This window comes from Myxine glutinosa, chromosome 9 (assembly GCF_964187855.1).
Source record: "Myxine glutinosa chromosome 9, kmMyxGlut1.1, whole genome shotgun sequence".
NCBI lineage: Eukaryota > Metazoa > Chordata > Myxini > Myxiniformes > Myxinidae > Myxine > Myxine glutinosa.
In genome coordinates, this window is record NC_136269.1 from 111,453,535 (window position 1) to 111,476,739 (window position 23,205).

Here is a 23,205-nt window from a genome sequence, read left to right on the forward strand (position 1 = left end):
TCACCAGGTAGTCACCACGTACTTACTCATCTTTTTGCTATTGGGCGTTTTCGAAATTGGGGGCACGGCAACTCACCGCCTGTCTCGCTCCTCCTCGTGGTTTGGAAACAATTTATTTTTATTATTGCTCGGTAATTACACATTCGTTCTAAATTGGTTTACATGTTGATACTTTTAGTTAATTTCATGTCGATCCTCGTGGTATATTTGATGATTAAATTTCCTTTTTCATTGTGAAATTTGCCTTGACATGTGTTGAAACTTAAGGCTCTATTCTTGGCTCAAACTGCAGGGATCGGTTCGATATCTAGTGGTGTGATGAATTACCTCCACCACCGAAGGGGAATGGAGCCTATGTTTTCACCACTGTCTGTCTGTTTCTTTGTCTGATTGTGAACAGGATATCTCTAAAAGTTATGGATGGATTCGGACGAAACTTTTTTTTTTGTTTTTTTTGGATACAAGATCGAGGCTCGTGTAAGAGCTAACATGAATCACAAAAAGACAAAGTGACACATAAAACATAAGATAAAGGGAGCGGGAGACAAGATGGGGAGAGAGAGGGAAGTACACAAGTACAACATTTGAGAGCAGGGACATCAGGAGATCTGTGGGAGGGAGAGGGCTTGAGGGGAGGAGGCGTGGGAAGGGGGTGGGGGGGGGGGGGGAACTTGGTGGTTGGAAACTGAAACATCAGGAAAGTTGGTGGACGCATTGGGTGTGTGACAAGGACTAATCAATTACATCTTGGTGAAGATCCGAATACGGATCTGGATACGATCATTTTTAAATTTTATAAGTGATTCTTCACCATTGAGTGGTAGGGCCAAAAACGATATAGAGCATGATATTTCAAAAAGTTGTGGACAAGTTATGACAGAACTAGGCGGACGAGTTGGTTAGGTGAGAAGAACAAGCTGATTAGATTTGGGTTTAGGTCTGAATCCAGATCCGGCCTATCGGTGGAATACAAAACATAAACTGTTCAGCCTGGCGGAGGAATGTGCTCTACCGAGTGCTGTTCTAGTTTTGTAAATAAATCTTTCATTGTGTATCAAAGTTGATAATGGCTGCTTTGTGTTCTAGATGTTTCTTAGTGCTGAGTGATCCTTATCATAAGTTTGTGTGGATGTGCTGGACCTCTGGCATTTGGTGGATTTCCACTTGTTTTGCATAAAATAAATTGGTCAATAATGAGTTAATGTAAGATCGAAATGGAAACAGAGTGGGGGTTGGTCAGTCATTACCAAATGTCATTACCAGATGCACCATTTCTTAATCTGCATCGTGAATGTCAAACTTTGCATAACTTTTACTTATGTTTCTGAGATTAATTTTTTATGTAAGAAATAAGAAGATGAGTATGTGTGAGGAACATCTGCTGTGATGCATACCGCTGTGTGTCATGCATAAAACTACATCATGCTAAAGGATTAAAAAGTAAAAAGTCATTACACACACACACACACACACACACACACACACACACACACACACACACACACACACACACACACACACACACACACACACTGTTTATTAGATTGATTAAGCTTATCAATAATGCCGTTACCAAATCGTGTAAAGTCGTGATTTTGAAAATTTGTCATCTGTAATCAAATCCATACTTGGTTACGCTAGGGTTTTGTCCATTTACACTACTTTGCTTATTGTACTATTCAGCATCCAATCTTATGTAGAGATGTATTAACAAAGTGCATTTCTGTGCAGATTTCCAGGTTTATAGAAGAGCTAAATGATGCAGAATTTTATATTAATGCGAGTTAACGGGGACACAGAATGAAATAGGTAAAGGCAAACAGCAAATGCACCGTACAAGAAATTAAAAATAAAACTAACAAAAGTCTAAAAATTGAATTAATAACTCTGAAAAATCTAAAATGTATAAGAAATAAAAAATCTAAAAAAATTCAATAAAATAAAAAATCTAGAAATTAAATTAATTAATTTTAAAAATCTAAAATGTATAAGAAATAAAAAGTCTCCTGTGTCTGAGAAGCAATCATTAACAAACGTGGAAGTGTGCATTGCGTCATGCAACTGCTTATTTGTCACATATTTTACCAGTGGACAGGTAGACAGCAAATGTAGAAGAAGAAAAAATATCTAAAAAATAAATAACTAAATCTATCTAAAATGTAGAAGAAATAGAAAATCCTCTGTGTTGGAGAAGCAATCATTAACAAACGTGGAAGTGTGCATTGCGTCATACAACTGCTTATTTGTCACATATTTTATCAGTGGACAGGTAGACAGCAAATGTAGAAGAAGAAAAAATATCTAAAAAATAAATAACTAAATCTATCTAAAATGTAGAAGAAATAGAAAATCCTCTGTGTCGGAGAAGCAATCATTAACAAACGTGGAAGTGTGCATTGCGTCATGCAACTGCTTATTTGTCATATATTTTACCAGTGGACAGGTAGACAGCAAATGTAGAAGAAGAAAAAACAAAAAAAATCTAGAAAATAAATAAATAAATCTATCTAAAATGTAGAAGAAATAAAAAGTCTCCTGTGTCTGAGAAGCAATCATTAACAAACGTGGAAGTGTGCATTGCGTCATGCAACTGCTTATTTGTCACATATTTTATCAGTGGACAGGTAGACAGCAAATGTAGAAGAAGAAAAAACAAAAAAAATCTAGAAAATAAATAAATAAATCTATCTAAAATGTAGAAGAAATAAAAAGTCTCCTGTGTCTGAGAAGCAATCATTAACAAACGTGGAAGTGTGCATTGCGTCATACAACTGCTTATTTGTCACATATTTTATCAGTGGACAGGTAGACAGCAAATGTAGAAGAAGAAAAAACAAAAAAAATCTAGAAAATAAATAAATAAATCTATCTAAAATGTAGAAGAAATAAAAAGTCTCCTGTGTCTGAGAAGCAATCATTAACAAACGTGGAAGTGTGCATTGCGTCATGCAACTGCTTATTTGTCATATATTTTATCAGTGGACAGGTAGACAGCAAATGTAGAAGAAGAAAAAACAAAAAAAATCTAGAAAATAAATAAATAAATCTATCTAAAATGTAGAAGAAATAAAAAGTCTCCTGTGTCTGAGAAGCAATCATTAACAAACGTGGAAGTGTGCATTGCGTCATGCAACTGCTTATTTGTCATATATTTTATCAGTGGACAGGTAGACAGCAAATGTAGAAGAAGAAAAAACAAAAAAAATCTAGAAAATAAATAAATAAATCTATCTAAAATGTAGAAGAAATAAAAAGTCTCCTGTGTCTGAGAAGCAATCATTAACAAACGTGGAAGTGTGCATTGCGTCATACAACTGCTTATTTGTCACATATTTTATCAGTGGACAGATGGACAAAATATTTACAATTGCAAACGTGAACATAGGCGTGAGAAAGTTTATAGGAGTTTCTTGAAAATTAGGCTCAACCACAGCGCTTTAAAATCTTTTCACTTCTCCAGTGGTGAAATATGTGTCGTAATTAAAGTTTTACAATTACTTGATCACATAGAAAAGTTCACGTGGTGTCTGTCTTGGAGTGTGCACCTCAACACACTTTAAGCTGAGGTAAATGGTGCGTTTACAGTTCAGCACATATGATTATGTAATCGTACAAAATATGTTTTCTGGCCATTTCCATGTCGCTTTCAAACCGAGGGTAGAGAGATGAGAGCGGAGTGGAGGGGTGAAGGATTTGATCCCAAAACAGTTTTGTAATTTGTAAACAGTCCTTTATTTTATTTATTAACCAAGGCTTTGCCTCTTAAATTATAATCATTGATGTTTGATTGTTCTTTGCAGGTGATATCGGATTTGTGGGTCCAGCAGGCCCTCCAGGGCTTATGGGACCAGTTGGTGACAAAGGCAACCCTGGCCTGCCTGGTACTCCAGGCATCTTACATCCATCATTGCTCCAGAAGGGAGAGAAGGGAGACCAGGGTGATAACGGTATGAGGATACTTGAGCAATAATATTGTTTTTAGGATTGCAATGACGGGTAAGTAGTTTTAGTGGATTAAGTACATTTAAAGTATTGCGGTAATCAAATTATAGAATAATAATCAAATCAACCAGAACTGACTGGGGCAACACAACAACAACAAGTAAACACTGGTGTAAATGTGGCTCTTTTAAATACATGGTCATTTAGCATTGGTATACATGGTTACATCCCGTATGTTCTGTGAAATGATGCACAACAATATCCACAGATTGGCATCCATGGGAATGAGGAAATCCCTCCTCACTGCAATGAGAAGGTTGTGGTTGTGTTGTGGCATTGGTGCTACTTGCTTTGGGAAGCGACAACACTTACCCCAAGCTCAGTGGCTGTTTATAAAAAAAAATAACCACCTTTAGAGGCCACCAACGCCACAGCCCTTTAGAGGCTGTTTGTTGGTGTGTATTTGATGGTGCATGAGTGCATGAGTGTGTGTATGTGTGTATGTGTGTATATGTGTGTATATGTGTTTGTGTGTGTATGTGTGTATATGTGTGTATATATTGTTGCGGATCTCGGGTTACGGCGCTCCCCTTACCGAGGGGGGTTTAATCCCCTCGTCTAATAAGCTGGCCGTCCGAGTCCTTACAAGATATCGTGCTCCTTCCGTTCGGAAGCAGGGCGATACTCCTGCCCGAGCCACGGACAAGATGGAATATTGCCGAGCGGTTTAGCAATCCGAAGCTCGAGCCGTTTAGCGGCAGTCTAAACCCGATTCTAAGCGGTTCCTATATTGTGCCACCGGTATTTAATTGGGAAAAGACTAAAGCGACCGGATGAGAGGAAAACCCAAAGAATAAGAAGGAACACAGAATTTATTATACAACACTCAAGAGGAAATGAAAGGCAGCAAGAATATACAAAAGAAGGAAATAAAAGGACATAGGGCAACCTTAGACACTCTTATATTATCACTCCCAGGACAGAACAAACACACTTACACGAAAGGATGGAATGGCAGGGCTGGTGGGAAGGAAGAGAACGGTCCGGGCAGGTGGTAGGTAGGCGTCGATGGTAGGCGGTGAGGTCCGGCTCCGACCTCGCGCTCCGGTCCACGCTCCGGGTGTTCACTCGTACCGCGGCAACGAGCGGCCGCAGCTTCGCGTGGCGTTTAACGTGAGCGGACAATTATATCGTGGGGGGGAAGACTGGGATGCGGCGTACGTAATAAATTGACCCTTACCCTTCGGCCAGTTGTGCGCCTCCAATGGTCCGTGACAACGGCAAGCAGGGACTCCTTCACCACTCTCGGGTCTTCCGCATCTGCCGTCCTCTCCCGTATCACTCATCTTCCTAAGTAGTCCCACGCGCCCGCTTATATTGGCCAATGGCGTATTAAGCCGCTTGCCTTTTTGGATATGCCCATCGGTGAGCTGCCTCGGCCCTCATTGGTCGTGAGGGCTCACCGGTCCGCCCCTTGATGGTGCGTTGGTGGGCCACGCCTCATTCCTGGCGCTCCTCCCTTCTTCTCCAACTCTGCCACGTGGCTTATGGGGGCTTGCGGGATAGAAGACCACTCGCACTGATGTTGAAAGGAACTTTGGGGCCTACTCTTATTTAATTAATACAACGCAGATTCAACTATTGGAAACAGATCCTTAACTAGAACACATACTAATGAAATAACTAAAGAAGAGCCGATGGTGTTCTTCGTGTTGCAATATAACCTAACTAGGGTGCGACCTTTGACCTTTACACAAAAAATGGGAATATTTACAGGGGATTATTTATAAGGGATTATTACAAATATTTACAAAGTGGAAGGTTCTAAAAACGAAACACAGCACCCTCATTTCCTCCAGGGCCGTCCCGGCCCGAAAGAACTTTGACTTAGTGTGACACTCAGGTGTGGTAACCCTCTACTATTAACTTCACCCTGAGTGCGACATTTTTAAAACAACTACGTATGTCCCGCCTGCTGTGTTGCATTCTATCTAGCAGACTCACGCCCACAGGATAACCGAATTGCGGAATTGTCTTGAAACTAAACATTGACAGTGGGGAGCATTATTTCGAAGAACTACTTGGTATTTACACGCGAACCCAGTACCTGTCTTTTGGGAAACAAAAAGAAGATGTTTTGAAAAGAGGAAAGGCATACACTGCACTGCACCGATACCACCAGCACCAATAAGCACCAATACGCAAAAAGCACCAAAGCACCAACATGCACAAAAAGCACCATCCGGTGCACAGTCATACATTTCAACAATAATCAGCAGATGACTTGCGACGTCTTCTCTGCTGGGTCGATGTTCTTGGCTGCTGGGCCGATGTTCCTGATGACTTCTTGCTTGCTGCCTAGTTGGTAATAAAAGGGCACAAAACGCGTCCACTTTTTAAAATTATGGCCAGCAGGGGCCAACTAAGGGTGGTCCACCTGCATGGCTTAGGTGCCACCTCAACCGTGGTCCGCAAGCAAGATCTCGCTGGCCACAATGGCCGGTCCCCAGCAGAGGTGCCAGGCCCCAAAACGCGGGGTCCATGAGTGTGGTGCTCGACCGCAGACCTGTGGTCCATATGGTGCTAGGCCACAAGACGTGTGGTCCATAAGTGGGGTACCGGTCCAGGCAGGCAGCAGCGAGGGCGCGGGCACACAACTGCGACACCTGCACACTTTCCCCTCGGCACACAAAGACCACGGTCCATGAGTGGGGAAGGAAGAGAAAGCAGGGTTAGCGGTGTGCAAGGGCGCAAGAGTACACGTTAACACAAGGTAATGCAGAGGTGAGGTGCGCAGAAGAGCGAGCCGCTACCGTACGCCCCCCCCCCCCCCCCCCCGTCCCCTAATCTACCCTTGCCCTTACCCCGTATTTACACAATTTACAAATCCGTCGCTAACGTCCTGTCTTCCCCGTATCTCCCCTAATACCAAATTCGTCATTGATCCCTCTAAACCCAAATTTGCCATTAATCAATTCCTCATCAACCCCTCCTAAGGAGGAAGAGATGGAATCACTAGCACAATGTCACCCCACGTCGTGATGCATCTTACATACCAGACATTTGCAAAAAACGGTGGTGTGGAGTCCTATCACCTTGGCGAGTGGATGCAGATGGTGCGAAGAGACTTTCGATCCTAACTACCTTCTAAATTACTTTAACACACTTTTCACTACCCGGGGTCTTTCCCTGCAAAGCCATTGCCCATTTTTACACTATGTGGTTCTAAAAACCAATTCCCATTGACCAAACTGTGGTGCTCACCAATTTGTGGTCTCACTCCCCCGATTCTACTCCCTGTGCCCTCGCACAATTTCAAGGCTGGATCGTGTGGCGCTCCAAGCAGGTCCACTCACCTGCACACCTCCGCCACTATAGTTGTCTCCCGAGCTTACCTGCTCCTCACCCTAACCTACCTGGGGAAGGCCCTCTGGTGCTCTCACCCCCTACCGCCCTCTCTGGCGTTGGGCTACCCGGGTCCGTCCTCCGGATCTTCGGGCCCCTTTGAACACTACTGGCTCCCAGAGCCTACCTGCGGCCTCACCTGGCCGACAGACTAACAGTGGTGGAGTGCCCATTTAAACATACGTACTAACAGGCCACACCCCCAGCCAATTTACTCACACTAATGCACCCAACACAACACTTCCGTGCAACTACCCGCACCACAGATGCCAATATCCAACCACAATTTACCTACTCCCTCTACCTACTTTTAAACTACCCTCCCCGGGTACTCGTGAAGGGGTCCATCTTCCCCCATCCACTCTTCCGCACCATGCACTCCACTCCACACCATCCATTCCATACTCCATTTATTCCATGCCATTCATTCCATACAACCATTCTTCATTCACCTGTATTCCACTTGCACACCTGGTGGCACTTGCACCCTCCTTTCCTCCAGGACCATTCACTCAATATCATCCCAATCATCATGCTCACCACAAATACTCGCGTTCAATTTCTCATTTCATCACCCTCACCACAAACACATAGCATCATCTAACTAACTACTCCCTTCTGAAACTCGTGCTCCCCGTCTTCCCTTATACTAAGCACTCCCTCATCGTTATCATCCAACTAATCTCTCTACCTCCCCTCTGCAGGTATCATGTCGCTACTTAAATCTACTGTCCCCTATGGTCACTCTAGATCCCTAACAATAACCAAGCCCTCCCTGGCTAGGTTTTCACTGCCATACCCCATAAAACTATAGCTCTTTTGCCCCCCAAATTACGTGAGGCGAATGGTAAAACTACCATTCGCCATCACTACTGCTACCATTAATCGTCCATTATTCTGAGCCTCTCGGTACGTCATTACATTTTCAAAGCTCGGCTTCGCAAAGCCGAGCAATGAATACGGGTGGTTTGGTCTCCTGCAGGTTGGGTCCGTCCGGCATTCGGATTCAGGCGAGGAGGTTTACTCGGGCCAAGGCTCAAGGCACCATCCCGGTGCAAAGCCTTGCGCTGCGAAGCGCGATGGCCCAGCCTTGCCCGGGTGGAGCGCCACCACCACAAGGGGGTGCCGCGCCGGCCCCTCCTACCTCCCCTCGAACCAGGCCGCCCGCTTTGCCTGGCAAAGCGCGGACTCGACCGTGCAGGGCGGAGCCTGGCCCGAATCGTGCATGGCGCTCCGAGCAGGAACGACGCGACACCGATCCCCGCCGGCTTCCGCAGCACACAACGCCCGGCACGGACCGAGAGCTCGCGTCGGCTATCCGTCAGCCTAAACGCTGTCCCGGTCAACGTCGATGCTTTCCTTACATGCTTGCACGCATACGCGACCCCTTTTACACTCACCAAACCCGGCGCTCCAACGCCGCTCGTACATCCCACGCATTCTACCACTGTACTCGCTCGTGCATTCTCTTTCGCTGCATACTCAGGTCTACTCATAACGCTCACCACACACTCGCGCACATTCTTGCGCACCCATTCTCCTCGCACACTCTATCATCACACACTCCATTCCACACCTCTCCTCCGTTACGTCCTCCGTAACACTCGTGGGTGTGCACTCTTGCACATACCCACGCAGCGCACACATACCGAGGGGTGTGCAATCTGTTGCACACTCAATAACGCGCTCCACAACCAACTCAGGTGTGCATCCCCACACACTCTCTCCATCCATCTCACTCTCCGTGTCACAATCACACTCTGTCGTGTATTCATTCTCACTCGCTGTAACACACTCGCGCTCCGGCGCCATCCGCACACGCGTGCCATTCACCTTCACACACCTTTTCCTCACACGCACGCCATTCGTACCACAGCACACCAAGGACCTTCCACCAACGCCCGGGTGCTTTCGCGATCCCAAGCGCGCGAATTTTTTTTCGCGACAAACACTTTGCCGAAAAATCTCTTCACCCCATATACCAACCTACTCACCTTGGCGCTTCTTCTTCCTCCTCGCTCCAACACCTGCAAATCTTTATAAGGATTAAGCACGACATCATGATGCGAGCACGGACTTTGCACATATTCCATTCCTTCACCCCGCGAGTGCCCTTCTAAGTCCGGCGTCTTTCCAATTTTCACTATTGGTTCGGTTTCTTTTCCAATTCTAATTTCTTTTTCCGCCGCTGCACATGAATTTGCCCTGTCCAATTCGGCGGCCGTCGGGTTTTTCACACCTCGAGTCGCGATTTCTATCCCGGTCCACCCGGCTGTGCCTTGCTCCAACTCGCTTCTCCCGTGCTCCTCGAGTCGCGCTACCTCGTCGTGCACAAATGCGACCCCCTCACCCAACCTGCGGTTAACCTTCTCACACTTTCTTACTTTATACCGGGCTTGCCCCCTCGCCAACCCCTCATTGATTTCTCGGGCTTGGCCATTCACGTCCTCCAATTCGCCCCCTAATCCTCCCAATTTGCCTTCTAGCCCCCCAATTTGGCTTTCTAATCGCTCCCCCATTATATCTTCCAAATTACTTAACCCGTCTCTCCATCCCCCAATTTGGTTTCCCACATCGTTTCTCAATCCTCCAATTTGGTTTCCCATCTCATTTTTCAATTGCTCACTGGTACCCCTTGCTTCGTCTCTCTGCATTTCTATAGATGCTCGTAGTTGTTCTAGGAGCACATACAGGTCCCAACCCACTGGCACCGCGGGCTCGGCTCTCGCCGCCATGTGCGAGGCGCCGCCATTTTGTGCTGCCACGACCACGTGCGAGGTGCCGCCATTTTGCGCGCCTGCAACCCCCTCTACCACACCTTCTTCAACCCCCTCTTCCATTACCCTCAATTGTTCCCTGGGGTCCTGGGTCGACTCTAACTCTTCCTCTATCTCCCCCACCGGCATCCAATCGCCTTGAGTATCCATGGCATGATATAAATTTGGTTGTTAAATACTAAATTTCAGCCGCTCGTAATTTTGACCAAATTCTTTAGGTGATATAAAAAATTTGGTTCGGGTCCTATCCCACTCCCCGACACCAATTGTTGCGGGTCTCGGGTTACGGCGCTCCCCTTACCGAGGGGGGTTTAATCCCCTCGTCTATTAAGCTGGCCGTCCGAGTCCTTAGAAGATATCGCGCTCCTTCCGTTCGGAAGCAGGGCGATACTCCTGCCTGAGCCACGGACAAGATGGAATATTGCCGAGCGGTTTAGCAATCCGAAGCTCGAGCCGTTTAGCGGCAGTCTAAACCCGATTCTAAGCGGTTACTATATCGTGCCACCGGTATTCAATTGGGAAAAGACTAAAGCGACCGGATGAGAGGAAAACCCAAAGAATAAGAAGGAACACATAATTTATTATACAACACTCAAGAGGAAATGAAAGGCAGCAATAATATACAAAAGCAGGAAATAAAAGGACATAGGGCAACCTTAGACACACTTATATTATCACTCCCAGGACAGAACAAACACACTTACACGAAAGGATGGAATGGCAGGGCTGGTGGGAAGGAAGAGAAGAGTCCGAGCAGGTGGTAGGTAGGCGTCGATGGTAGGCGGTGAGGTCCGGCTCCGACCTCGCGCTCCGGTCCACGCTCCGGGTGTTCACTCGTACCGCGGCAACGAGCGGCCGGCAGCTTCGCGTGGCGTTTAACGTGAGCGGACAATTATATCGTGGGGGGGAAGACAGTGATGCGGCGTACGTAATAAATTGACCCTTAGCCTTCGGCCAGTTGTGCGCCTCCAATGGTCCGTGACAACGGCAAGCAGGGACTCCTTCACCACTCTCGGGTCTTCTGCGTCTGCCGTCCTCTCCCGTATCACTCATCTTCCTAAGTAGTCCCACGCACCCGCTTATATTGGCCGATCGCGTATTAAGCCGCTTGCCTTTTTGGATACGCCCATCGGTGAGCTGCCTCGGCCCTCATTGGTCGTGAGGGTTCACCGGTCCGCCCCTTGATGGTGCGTTGGTGGGCCACGCCTCATTCCTGGCACTCCTCCCTTCTTCTCCAACTCTGCCACGTGGCTTATGGCGGCTTGCGGGATAGAAGACCACTCGCACTGATGTTGAAAGGAACTTTGGGGCCTACTCTTATTTAATTAATACAACGCAGATTCAACTATTGGAAATAGATCCTTAACTAGAACACATACTAATGAAATAACTAAAGAAGAGCCTATGGTGTTCTACGTGTTGCAATATGACCTAACGAGGGAGCGACCTTTGACCTTTACACAAAAATGGGAATATTTACAGGGGATTATTTATAAGGGATTATTACAAATATTTACAAAGTGGAGGGTTCTAAAAACCACAACAATGTTTGTGTGTGAATATATATGTGTGTATATGTTTATGTATGTGTGTATATGTGTGTATGTGTGTATATGTGTGTATATGTGTGTATATGTGTGTATATGTGTGCATATGTGTGTATGTGTGTATGTATGTGTGTATATGTGTGTATGTGTGTATATGTGTGTATGTGTGTATGTGTGTATACGTGTTTGTGTGTGTGTATATGTGTGCATATGTGTGTATGTGTGTATGTGTGTACATGTCTTTGTGTGTGTATGTGTATGTGTGTATATGTGTGTATATGTGTTTGTGTGTGTATGTGTGTGTGTATATGTGTGTATATGTCTTTGTGTGTGTATGTGTGTGTGTATATGTGTGTACGTGTCTTTGTGTGTGTATATGTGTATATGTGTATGTGTGTGTATATGTGTATGTGTGTATATGTGTGTGTGTGTGTGTATATGTGTATATGTGTGTGTATGTGTGTATATGTGTGTATGTGTGTATATATGTATGTGTGTGTATGTGTGTATATGTGTACACGTGTTTGTTTGTGTATATGTGTGTGTGTATTTGTGTGTATATGTGTGTATGTGTGTGTATGTATGTGTATGTATGTGTGTGTGTATGTGTGTGTGTGTGTGTGTGTGTGTATATATATGTGTGTGTGTGTGTGTGTGTGTGTGTGTGTATGTATGTGTATGTGTGTGTACGTATGTGTGTATATGTGTGTGTATGTATGTGTGTGTATATATATATATATGTGTGTGTGTACTGTGTATGTGTATGTATGTGTATGTGTGTATGTGTGTGTGTGTGTTTTAGCTTCTTGAGGATCACATATACACACAAATCGTGTATATAAACAAGTGATAGTGTAAAATATTATAAACCACAAACACATATTATTAGGTTTTTAAAGAGTCGCTATTGCTGCCTATTGCATTAAACAAATAAATTTGGAGGAATCCAGACATCCATGAGGTTAAAGCGCGGCGTTACGCGCGCTGCTTGTGAGCAAGGAGGAAGCGGACAAGCGGTAACATATAAACGTCTTTATTGTAAGACTACACTGTAACACTGAACTCCTCCGGGCTGGTCGCCCGGTGTATATCATGAGGCCACGCCTACCCCTCGGGCGTGGCCACCGCCCAATTGGTGCGTGGAATGATGTCACCACGCCAGTGGGCTTTTGTGTCCGCCACACGCGCCCCCCCATAATTCCCGCGCACCTGGAGGGCCAGTTTGCGGGGCAGACGAATGACCCGGCCGAAGCGCCCCCTGGCGATCGGCGGCGTCCGGGGTGCAGGGATACCAGGTGGGATGCCCCTGGCTGCCCCTGGGATGGGTGCAGGACCGGGGGGCGCCGTGGCGGCGGGGCTGGGTGGTGCCGGGGGTCCGCCCGCAGGAGGGCGGCCCCGACGTGGGGGTCGGGCCACTGGCGGTGGATGGTCCACATCGAGGTGGGCCGGCTTGAGGCGGTCTACCGAAACGCGGTCAGGAGTACCGCCGATGTCCAGGGTGAAGTGCTTCGCCCCGGTCTCCAGCACGCGGAAAGGCCCGTCGTACGGGGGCCGTAGTGGTGTCCGATGGGCATCGTGGCGGACGAAGACGTACTCCGCCGTGCGAAGCTCCGGGGCGACGTGCGTCGGTGGGTGCCCGTGGCATGCCGTTGGCACCGGGGCGAACCTCTGGGCGGTCTCTTGCAGAGCGGAGCGCTGCTGTGCCGCGGACCATGGTGCCGTGGAGTCGGGGAGGAACTCGCCCGGCACCCGCAGCGGTTGCCCGAAGACCAACTCCGCCGCGGATGCGCGCAGGTCCTCCTTGGGCGCCGTCCGGAGGCCCAGCAGGACCCAGGGGAGCCTGTCGACCCAGCCGCCGTCGCGGAGGGTGGCCCAGAGCGCGGCCTTCAATGAGCGGTGAAATCGCTCACACAGGCCGTTAGCCTGGGGGTGGTAGGCCGTGGTTCGGTGCAGCCGGACCCCGAGCCCCTGCGCAACCGCCCCCCAGAGCTCCGAGGTGAACTGGGGGCCGCGGTCGGATGAGATGTCTGAGGGGGCGCCGAACCGGGCGACCCAGGTGGCGATGAAAGCCTGCGCGACATCGGCCGCCGTTGTCGACGCCAAGGGCACGGCCTCCGGCCACCGGGTGGTGCGGTCCACCATGGTGAGGACGTAGGTGAAACCCCGCGAGGGGGGCAGAGGTCCCACCAGGTCCACGTGGACGTGGTCAAACCGGCGTTCCGGCACCGTGAACGGGGCCAACGGGGCCTGGGTGTGCCGGTGCACCTTGGCGCGCTGGCACGCGAGGCACGTCCTGGCCCAGCCGCGGACGGCCTTCCGGAGGCCATGCCAGACGAACTTGTCGGCGATCAGCCTTTGGGAGGCCCTCGCGCCCGGGTGGGACAGGCCGTGGATGGCGTCAAACACCTGGCGCTGCCAGCCCGCGGGCACAATGGGGCGAGGACGCCCGAGGGAGACGTCGCACAAGAGGGCCGCGCCCGCGCCGTCGAACGGCACCTCGGTGACGCGGAGGCCCATGACGGCGGTCCGCAAGGCCTGGACGTCGGGGTCAGCGGCCTGGTCCGCTGCCATCCGGGCATAGTCGATGCCGAGGTGGACTGCGTGGGCGACGGCCCGGGAAAGGCAATCCGCCACCGGGTTGTCCTTCCCCGCGACGTGCTGGATGTCCGTCGTGTACTCGGACACGGCCGAGAGGTGACGCTGCTGCCGGGCCGATCACGGCTCGGTGACCTTGCCCATCGCGAAGATCAGCGGCTTGTGGTCGACGAAGGCAGTGAACGCCCGGCCCTCGAGCAGATGGCGGAAGTGCCTGACCGCCAAGTGAAGTCCGAGCAACTCGCGGTCGAAGGTACTGTAACGGCGTTCGGGCGGGCGAAGCTGCCGGCTAAAGAACGCCAGCGGTTGCCAAGCTCCACGCACCCATTGCTCGTGCACCGCGCCCACCGCGTAGTCCGAGGCATCGGTGGTGAGGGCGATCGGTGCATCGGGCGCCGGGTGCGCGAGCATGGTGGCGTTAGCCAAGGCGAGCTTCGCGCCCGTGAACGCCGTGTCCATCTGCTCGGTCCAGGTAACGTCGCCTTTGCCCAGCTTACCTCGGAGAGCTTCGTGCAGGGGGCGCAGGAGCTGGGCGATACGGGGCAGGAACCGATGGTAAAAGTTCACCATGCCCAGGAACTCCTGCAGCCCTCTGATCGTGCGGGGGCGCGGAAACCCCTTCACCGCCTCCACCTTGGCCGGCAGGGGGACGGCGCCGTGCCTGGTGACACGGTGCCCCAGAAAATCGATTGTGGCGGCGCCGAACCGGCACTTTGCGGGGTTCACAATCAGGCCATGCTGGCCCAGGCGTTCGAAGAGCGTGCGGAGGTGGCGTAGGTGCTCTTCGCGGGACGCGCTGGCGACGAGGATATCGTCCAGGTAGACGTAGACAAAATCCAAGTCGCGCAGGACGCTGTCCATCAGTCGCTGGAACGCCTGAGCCGCATTCTTCAGACCGAAGGGCATGCGCAGGAACTCGAAGAGTCCGAATGGCGTGATGACCGCCGTCTTCGGGACATCCTCCGGCCTGACGGGGACCTGATGGTAGCCGCGTATGAGGTCCACCTTCGAGAAGAAGGACCTGCCCGCCAAACGGGCGGAAAAGTCCTGAATGTGGGGGACGGGGTAGCGGTCGGGAGTCGTGGCGTCATTGAGACGGCGATAGTCCCCGCACGGTCGCCATCCCCCGCCGGGCTTCGGCACGATGTGCAGCGGCGACGCCCAAGCGCTCTCTGAGCGCCGAACGATGCCGAGTCGCTCCAGGGTAGCGAACCCCGCTTTTGCCACCGCCAGCTTCGTCGGCTCGAGGCGGCGTGCCCGGGCGTAGACCGGTGGCCCGACGGTGGGGATGTGATGGGCCACCCCGTGCTTGACGGCCCCCGCCGAGAAGGTGGGCCGCGTGAGGGCCGGGAAGCCGGCGAGGAGGCGGGTGAATGCGTCCGCTGCCGGAAGCGTACAGACCAACGTGGCCGGAACCGAATCGATCGGCAAGCCGCTTGGCAAGCCGCTCGTTGAGCTGGGCAACGCACACGCGAGCGAGCTGAACGTCTCGGCCTGGACAAGCCGTCTGCGCTTGACGTCGACCAGGAGCCCATTAGCGCACAGGAAGTCCGCGCCAAGCAGTGCCATGGGCACGTCGGCGGTGACGAACGTCCATCGGAAAACCTGCCCTCCAAACCGCAGAGAGAGGCAGCGTTTTCCGTACGTACGGATGGGCGTCCCGTTCGCGGCAAGCAGCGCGGGGCCCCCACCCGCGGCGTGCTTGTCTGACGTGCCGGCGGGAATGACACTCACCTGCGCTCCCGTGTCGCACAGGTAACGGCGCCCGGAGAAGGTGTCCGTTATGAACAGCAGGCTGCTCGAATGGCCGGCGCTCATCGCCACAATTGAGCGCCGGCCCGGGCATTTCCCGACCCGTTGAAGGAGCACGGCGGATGACACCGCCGAGCTTCGTGGCCGAACTTGGCGTGGAACCAGCACCAGGTGGTGGAGCTGGAGGAGCGCGGCTCGCTCCGCCAGGCCGGTGGAGTCGACGGGTTTCCCCGCGGTGGCGGTTTTCGCCGCGGCGGTGGGCGGGGCGTGGCGGCGTTCACGAGGTGCGTATCAGCATGCTGCTGAACCTCAGCGTGCTGTAGAAGATGATGCTGTGGAACATCAGCGTCGAAGGCCGTGACGGCCACGCCAACGCTCGCCCGCGTGTCCGAAGCGGCGAAGTACTTGTCCGCCTCGGCCGCCAATGCTCGGGGTTCCGTTAGCCCGGTCCCGGCCAACGCGAGGCGAACCTGCGCTGGAAGTTGGCGACGGAAAAGCGCCCGGAATAGCGAACCGGGGGCGTCGTCGCCCAACAGTGACAGCATATGGTCCATTCGGACCGACGGGCGCGTCTCACCGAGCTCGGGGAGATCCAGGAGGCGGTCGGCCCGTGCGTCGTCCGTAAGGCTGAACGTGGCTAGGAGTAGCCGCTTGAGTGCCTCGTACTTGTGGCCGTCCGGTGGGTGGCGAAGGACGGACACAACTCGAGCGGCCGTGCCGGGCCCGAGGGAGGCGACGACGTGGCAGTAGCGCGTGTCATCGCCGGTGAGGTGCCGAAGCTGAAATTGGGCTTCGGCCTGGACGAACCAGACTTCGGCCTGAGCCTCCCAAAATTCCGGAAGTTTGACGAAGGCGGCCATGGCGATGGCGTCGCGTGTGGAAGGATCGCTCCGGCAGATCCAACGTCGAGGGTCACCAGTAAAGCGCGGCGTTACGCGCGCTGCTTGTGAGCAAGGAGGAAGCGGACAAGCGGTAACATATAAACGTCTTTATTGTAAGACTACACTGTAACACTGAACTCCTCCGGGCTGGTCGCCCGGTGTATATCATGAGGCCACGCCTACCCCTCGGGCGTGGCCACCGCCCACTTGGTGCGTGGAATGATGTCACCACGCCAGTGGGCTTTTGTGTCCGCCACAAGGTAAGTTTTACTTACAGAACTGAGGGAAGATCTACTGTAATCTATATTGTACCCCACAAAGGTTTGGTACGTACCGTTTTGTTGGAAGAGACGTAACGCTGATGCTTTCGATATTTGATGATAATTTTAACAATCGGTTTGTTTGTGTTTCACACTGAATGAAAAACGTAAAGGTAGAGAATGGTGATTGTGATATATGACAGGTTCGACGATATGTTCGTCATGAACGGCATATAAATCAAAATGGCGGTGTGCGGAGTTAGCCGCCGTACCTCCGTAATGACATCAGACATAATCACATCACCCTGTCATGTGACCAGATCCTCAGCTCTGATTGGTATACGTTTGAGGGGACATAGATACATACATATATACAGACGGACAAACACTGTTCTAGACGGCTTTGCCCTATGGACTACTCCGTGAAAAACAAGAGATTATACTGCATATGGAATACCTTGTTTGAATGAATATTGGCTTTCACTCACTAAATGATACATACCGTTACTGCTGCAGATATTGCTTTGATGATTCACGATGATTCACGAGCACAGGCATTGAGGTCATGCCAGAGGAATTGCTTGTGCTTATACTTTCGTTTACATGAATTAATGAATCATGAGTTTGGTTCACAATAACAAGATCTGTCCTTGTGCATCTTTTGAATACCTCGACCTCATGAGATCAGCACCTTTAATGCAAAAAAAGACTTATCTCCAGAACAACCAAACATAATTCCATGTTTATTTAAACACAATAATTCGTTTCTGACGTCATATCTTCTGTTTGGGCATAAAGCCAGCCAAGGTGTGTGTACACTCACCTCTGAGCTGTCTATCCTGGGTTTGAATGTCAGCCCAGGTAGACACTGTAATCCTGGTGTTTCGCTGGCAGGGAAAGGTATCGATCAATGTGTGTACCCTCCCTCGGATTGATGTTAAACTGGATGTCCTGTCTGCCGCCATTAGTTGGTCGATGGCAGGGTGTTTTGTGTGTAGAATACTCCATTTATCGCTGGTACCCTGAACAAATGCCAAATGACTACCTTGAGTCGAGTATCCTGTATCGGATTGGCAACTCGTCCAGGATTTGTATCCAATAGACTGCAATGGTAGAACCTGATGCTCTGTCGTGTATATGTACTTGTGCATTCATTCAAATGCACATGTGGATTCACAGACAATCTGATATTACTTGGTGATAGCTCCATGTTCCTCTTGTTAAATCCCTCGATAAAAATGTTGTTCTTGCTATTATGATGTTTTCTTGGTGCTGTGACACTTTAAAACATGGCTGTTTTGGGCGGTTTCATAATTGCTGAATGTTAAAACATTCATTAGCCCGACCCTGCACAGCAGGTGAAGGACGGGGTGTTGTAGTCACGTGTGTGCGTGCGTGTGTGCGTGCGTGTGTGTGTGCGTGTGTGTGTGTGTGCGTGTGTGTGCGCGTGTGTGTGCGCGTGTGTGTGTGCGGGTGCATGCGTGTGCGTGTGTGTGCTTGTGTGTGCGTGCGTGTGTGTGTGCGTGTGTGTGTGCGTGTGTGTGTGCGGGTGCATGCGTGTGCGTGTGTGTGCTTGTGTGTGCGTGCGTGTGTGTGTGTGCGCGCGCATGTGCATGTTTGTGTGTGTGGGTGTGTGTGTGTATGTGTGCGTTTGTGTGTGGGTGTGCATGTGTGTGTGTGTGCGTGCGTGTGTGTGTGCGTGTGTGTGTGCGTGTGTGTGTGCGGGCGCATGCGTGTGCATGTGTGTGCTTGTGTGTGCGTGCGTGTGTGTGTGTGTGCGCGCATGTGCATGTGTGTGTGTGTGGGTGTGTGTGTGTATGTGTGCGTTTGTGTGTGGGTGTGCATGTGTGCGTGTGCGCATGTGCATGTGTGTGTGTGTGTGCGAGTGTGTGTGTGCGTGTGTGTGCGTGTGTGTGTGTGTATGTGTGCGTGTGTGTGCGAGTGTGTGTGCATGTGTGTGCATGCGTGTGTGTGCGTGCGTGTGTGCGTGCGTGTGTGTGTGAGTGTGTGTGTGTGTGAGTGTGCATGTGTGTGTGTGTGCATGCGTGTGTGTGCGCATGTGCGTGTGTGGGTGCGTGTGTGCCTGTGTGTGCGTGTGCCTGTGTGTGCGTGTGTGTGTGTGTGCGTGTGCACGTGTGTGTGTGCGTGTGTGTGCATGTGTGTGTGTGTGCGCGTGTGTGTGTGTGTGCATGTGTGCATGCATGTGCGTGTGTGCATGTGTGTGTGTGTGCGTGTGCCCGGGCCATAACATTTTTACCATTTGAGTTTTGTCATCAAATTTTCACTAAACCTGTATAATAATATGGAGAAGGGAAATTAATAATTTGGTCAAAAGGTCGAAAGTCAGCATCACATAAAATCGTCAATTTTCATCTGATTGACCTGAAATTTTAAGGATTTGTATTGTGTGTATATATGTGTATACACACACACACACACACACACACACACACACACACACACACACACACACACCCTAATCAATTAAAACCAACAAGCCAATTGGTTTTTAGATCAAAAAGTCAAAGGTCAAGATTGCGTAAAATCACCAATTTTCACCCGATTGACCTGAAATTTCAGGAATTTACTTATTGGGTCACAGAATTTCTTTCACTAATCAAAATATAGATGTCGATTGTTTTTTTTTAGATCAAAAGGTCAAAGGTCAATGTTCCATAAAATTGCAAATTTCTGTCCAATTGACCTGAAATTTTAAGAATTTGCATATTGCGTCACAGAATTGGTTTACCAATCAAAAGCTAGAAGATGATTTTTATTTTTAGATCTAAATCTCAAAGGTCAAGGCTGCATAAAATCATCAATTATCGTAATTATCCATTTTTTAAAATCTGTTTTCGTTATTTTGAGCATACAGAAGAAGAGGAAGAATACGACGACGACTGAATACAAACGGACATGGACGGGCTTTGCATTTTTTCATGCTTTCTAGTTATTATTATTTTTGATAATCATTTTTGCACTTTGAAAAAGGAGCGATACCAAAAAACAAAAACGTGCATTAAAGTGTGTAAATGCATTACGCAGTGGAAATTGCATTGTTTGGGGAAAGGGGTGCACAAGGGATGCTGAGACGAGTAACTCTTTGCAGGTCCAGCAGGAAGACCTGGACCAAAAGGAAACCCCGGCTTACTTGGAGAAACGGGATCCTCTGGGAAAGGTGGTTTTCCAGGCTCACCTGGAGGAAAAGGTAACTTTTCTTGTCTGAGTATTAAACGAACCCAGTGCCCTATAATAGAGAAAGTCTGGCCGACTCACTATAGCAGGCGCCATGTTGCCTACCAAACGAGTGTGAGCACTGAGCAAGCGCCAAACGTAACCTGCTTGGGAGGCAAAATGGCTCCTTGGAGACCACGTGATATGGATTGACCAATCCCACGGCTAGATCGCTCTGTACTAGCATAACGATAGATGTCCAGACTCTCTATATGCGGCACTGAGCACTCACCAAGTGTTGTAAATTGTTGAGCTGTACCAATGTCATTCGACCCCATAGCCTAAAAATGAATGTTCACATGAGGAAGTGATAAACGAATCCAAGTCCATGAGATTTAAACATGGGGTCACAGCCTAATGTCATCATCATGTGCTCAGATGGCAATACCAATTCCGTCTGATTGCAACATGTTTTATTTGTCAGGATTGATTTTAAGATTCGGGGATCATTTTTACCTCCGCCACCAAAGGTGGATGGAGGTTATGTTTTCATCCCTGTCTGTCTGTTTGTTTGTGAACAAGATATCTCAAAAAGTTGTGGATGGATTCGAATGAAAGTTGGTGGAGATATTTTGTGTGTGACAAGGACGATTCGATTCGATTTTGGTGAAGATCTGAACATGGATTCGAATATGAGTAATTATTTAATTTTTTAAGTGATTCTTCACTATTGAGTGATCGGGCTAAAACCAACATATAGCAGGATATCTCAAAAGTTATGCACGGATTTTGACGAAACTTGTTGGACATGTTGTGTGTGTGACAAGGAAGAATCGATTTAATTTTGGTGAAGATCCGGATCCGGTTAGTAGAATTTTAAAAGTGATTCTTCACCATTGGGAGATCAGGTCAAAAACGATACATAGCAGAATATGTCAAAAAGTTGTGGACGGATGATTTTGATTAAATGTGATTCTGTGTTGTGATTTTCTGGTCTACTCTGGGATACAAAACGTAAACTGTTCACCTGGCGGAGGTATGCTCTCTACTGAGTGCCGTTCTAGTTTACATGTATATTTGTCTGTGTGTGTCAGGTGTAAAGGGCGATCCTGGTCCACCTGCAAGTCCGGGTATACGTGGAAATCGTGGACTGAAGGGAGCAATGGGTGAAATGGGTCTCCCAGGTCAGTTCTCAAGTTGTCATAAAATAACGTTTTAAAGAATATTGAGCTGGGATCATTAAAACTGGGTGTCTCTCCATTCTTAAAAATAATCCTTCGGTCATGTCGGAAGTTACCTAAGGATGTGAGCAAGGGCAACTGAGATTTAAATATGGCAATGAACGCATTCTTCAGGTTAAACTATAATTAAATTGCCTTTATATGGGCTGCCCTCCCAGGACATAACATGGTGTGCATTTAAGTGAGCCACAAAGAAAAACTTCATCCTTCAAGAAAATCTGTTTCATCTCATCTTCATTTGAAGGGCCATCAATGTTGTATGTCGCCTTGCGGAGCAGATAGAGTGCAGGAAGACTCCTTGTGAAGCAATGGTGGAGACTCCAATGCTCTTCGGCATTGCTATCCATCACAAGCTGTTGGAAAAACTAGTAATATTGGAAGATAGACTAAAAATAATAGACCACCTATCAAGTGCGCACTGAAGGGGAAAACTTCTTTTCTTCGTAACTGAGGTTGTTTCCATCCCTCTTTCTCACCTCAACTTCCTGGATATGTTAAAATCCCTCATTGCTGGGACCTGATTTGCAACTGGAGACCTAGAAGGTGCAAATTTTTAATCTGCGGCGGTGATTTGGTATTCATGCATCATGACCCTGCTCTGACCTTTGCCTCACAGGATCTTCAGGTGAGGTGGGGGATACAGGTTTGCCAGGTTTCCGAGCGGAGCCAGGGCGTCCTGGACATCGTGGGCAAAAGGGAGACAAAGGGACAGCTGCGTTACCTCTTCCTGGCCTACCTGGGTCTCCTGGGATGAAGGTGATCGCAAGAGTATTTGTATAAAAAATAATCACGTAAAGTCACCCAGTTTACTATTCGAGTGATCTCTCTTCCTCGTATGTGGTGGTGGGGGTTGTTCGGGGGCTCCTTTGAAGTAAAAGTTCACAAATGCAAAGGAAGGGGAAGGATACGAGAAACAAGAATGCAAGTCCTCATAGAAGAACCAAACTGCACCTTAAAAATGGGACGTGTACATTTTCCATTTATATAACCAAATAAATATGGATGTAGCAGTGATGGTAAAGTATATATAAATAAATACTACAAGGTGGTATGTTTGCAGTAGAGGTGGTAAAAGTGTTTTTAAATAAATAAATATTTCAAGGTGGAATGTAGGTGGTAGAATGGGGGAAGGTATATAAAGAATTCAAGGTGATATGTTGGTAGTGGAGATGATCAGGCCTATATAAGTAAAATAAAAAGTTGTGTGTTGGTAGACTGCATCAGCATGGCAACCTGTCCAAGATTATAACCTTAACCAAGAAAATGCTTCGGCGACACTGTCTTCATTGAAAGAAACGTTTCTTCCTTGAAGAGCTTTTTAAAAGACTTTTGAAATGCTTCACTTTCCTTATTTCTCCTTCGAGTACTCCACATGTTCTTCATCTTAATCATGACCAATTCTTCTTCTTCTTCTTCTTCTTCTTCAAGGCTTATTTCAAACCTGCCTCTCATCTATGCACTTGGTCCATCAACCCTCCTCCTACAACTTCAGCATCAACTCTCTCCGTGCCTTCAACAAAAATTCCTTCCACTCATGCCATGATTTTATCTCCGCATGTCCAATTTGGGAATTATGAGAAGTCTAGTTTTCCAGAGGTTGTCTGCTCATGACAATCGAATCCCGTTCACCT

General features: G+C 48.9%; 1 protein-coding gene across 1 annotated transcript in view; it reads left to right on the forward strand.

Moving 5' to 3' along the window:
• The window catches only part of LOC137435085 (uncharacterized), a 242,270-nt gene that overhangs the window by 191,504 nt on the left and 27,561 nt on the right, over window positions 1–23,205 (forward strand). The window contains exons 34-37 of the mRNA XM_068128524.2: window positions 3,801–3,947; window positions 20,269–20,367; window positions 21,428–21,517; window positions 22,191–22,330. Coding sequence (XP_067984625.2) covers window positions 3,801–3,947; window positions 20,269–20,367; window positions 21,428–21,517; window positions 22,191–22,330 — 476 coding nt within the window. The remainder of the gene's footprint in view (window positions 1–3,800; window positions 3,948–20,268; window positions 20,368–21,427; window positions 21,518–22,190; window positions 22,331–23,205) is intronic.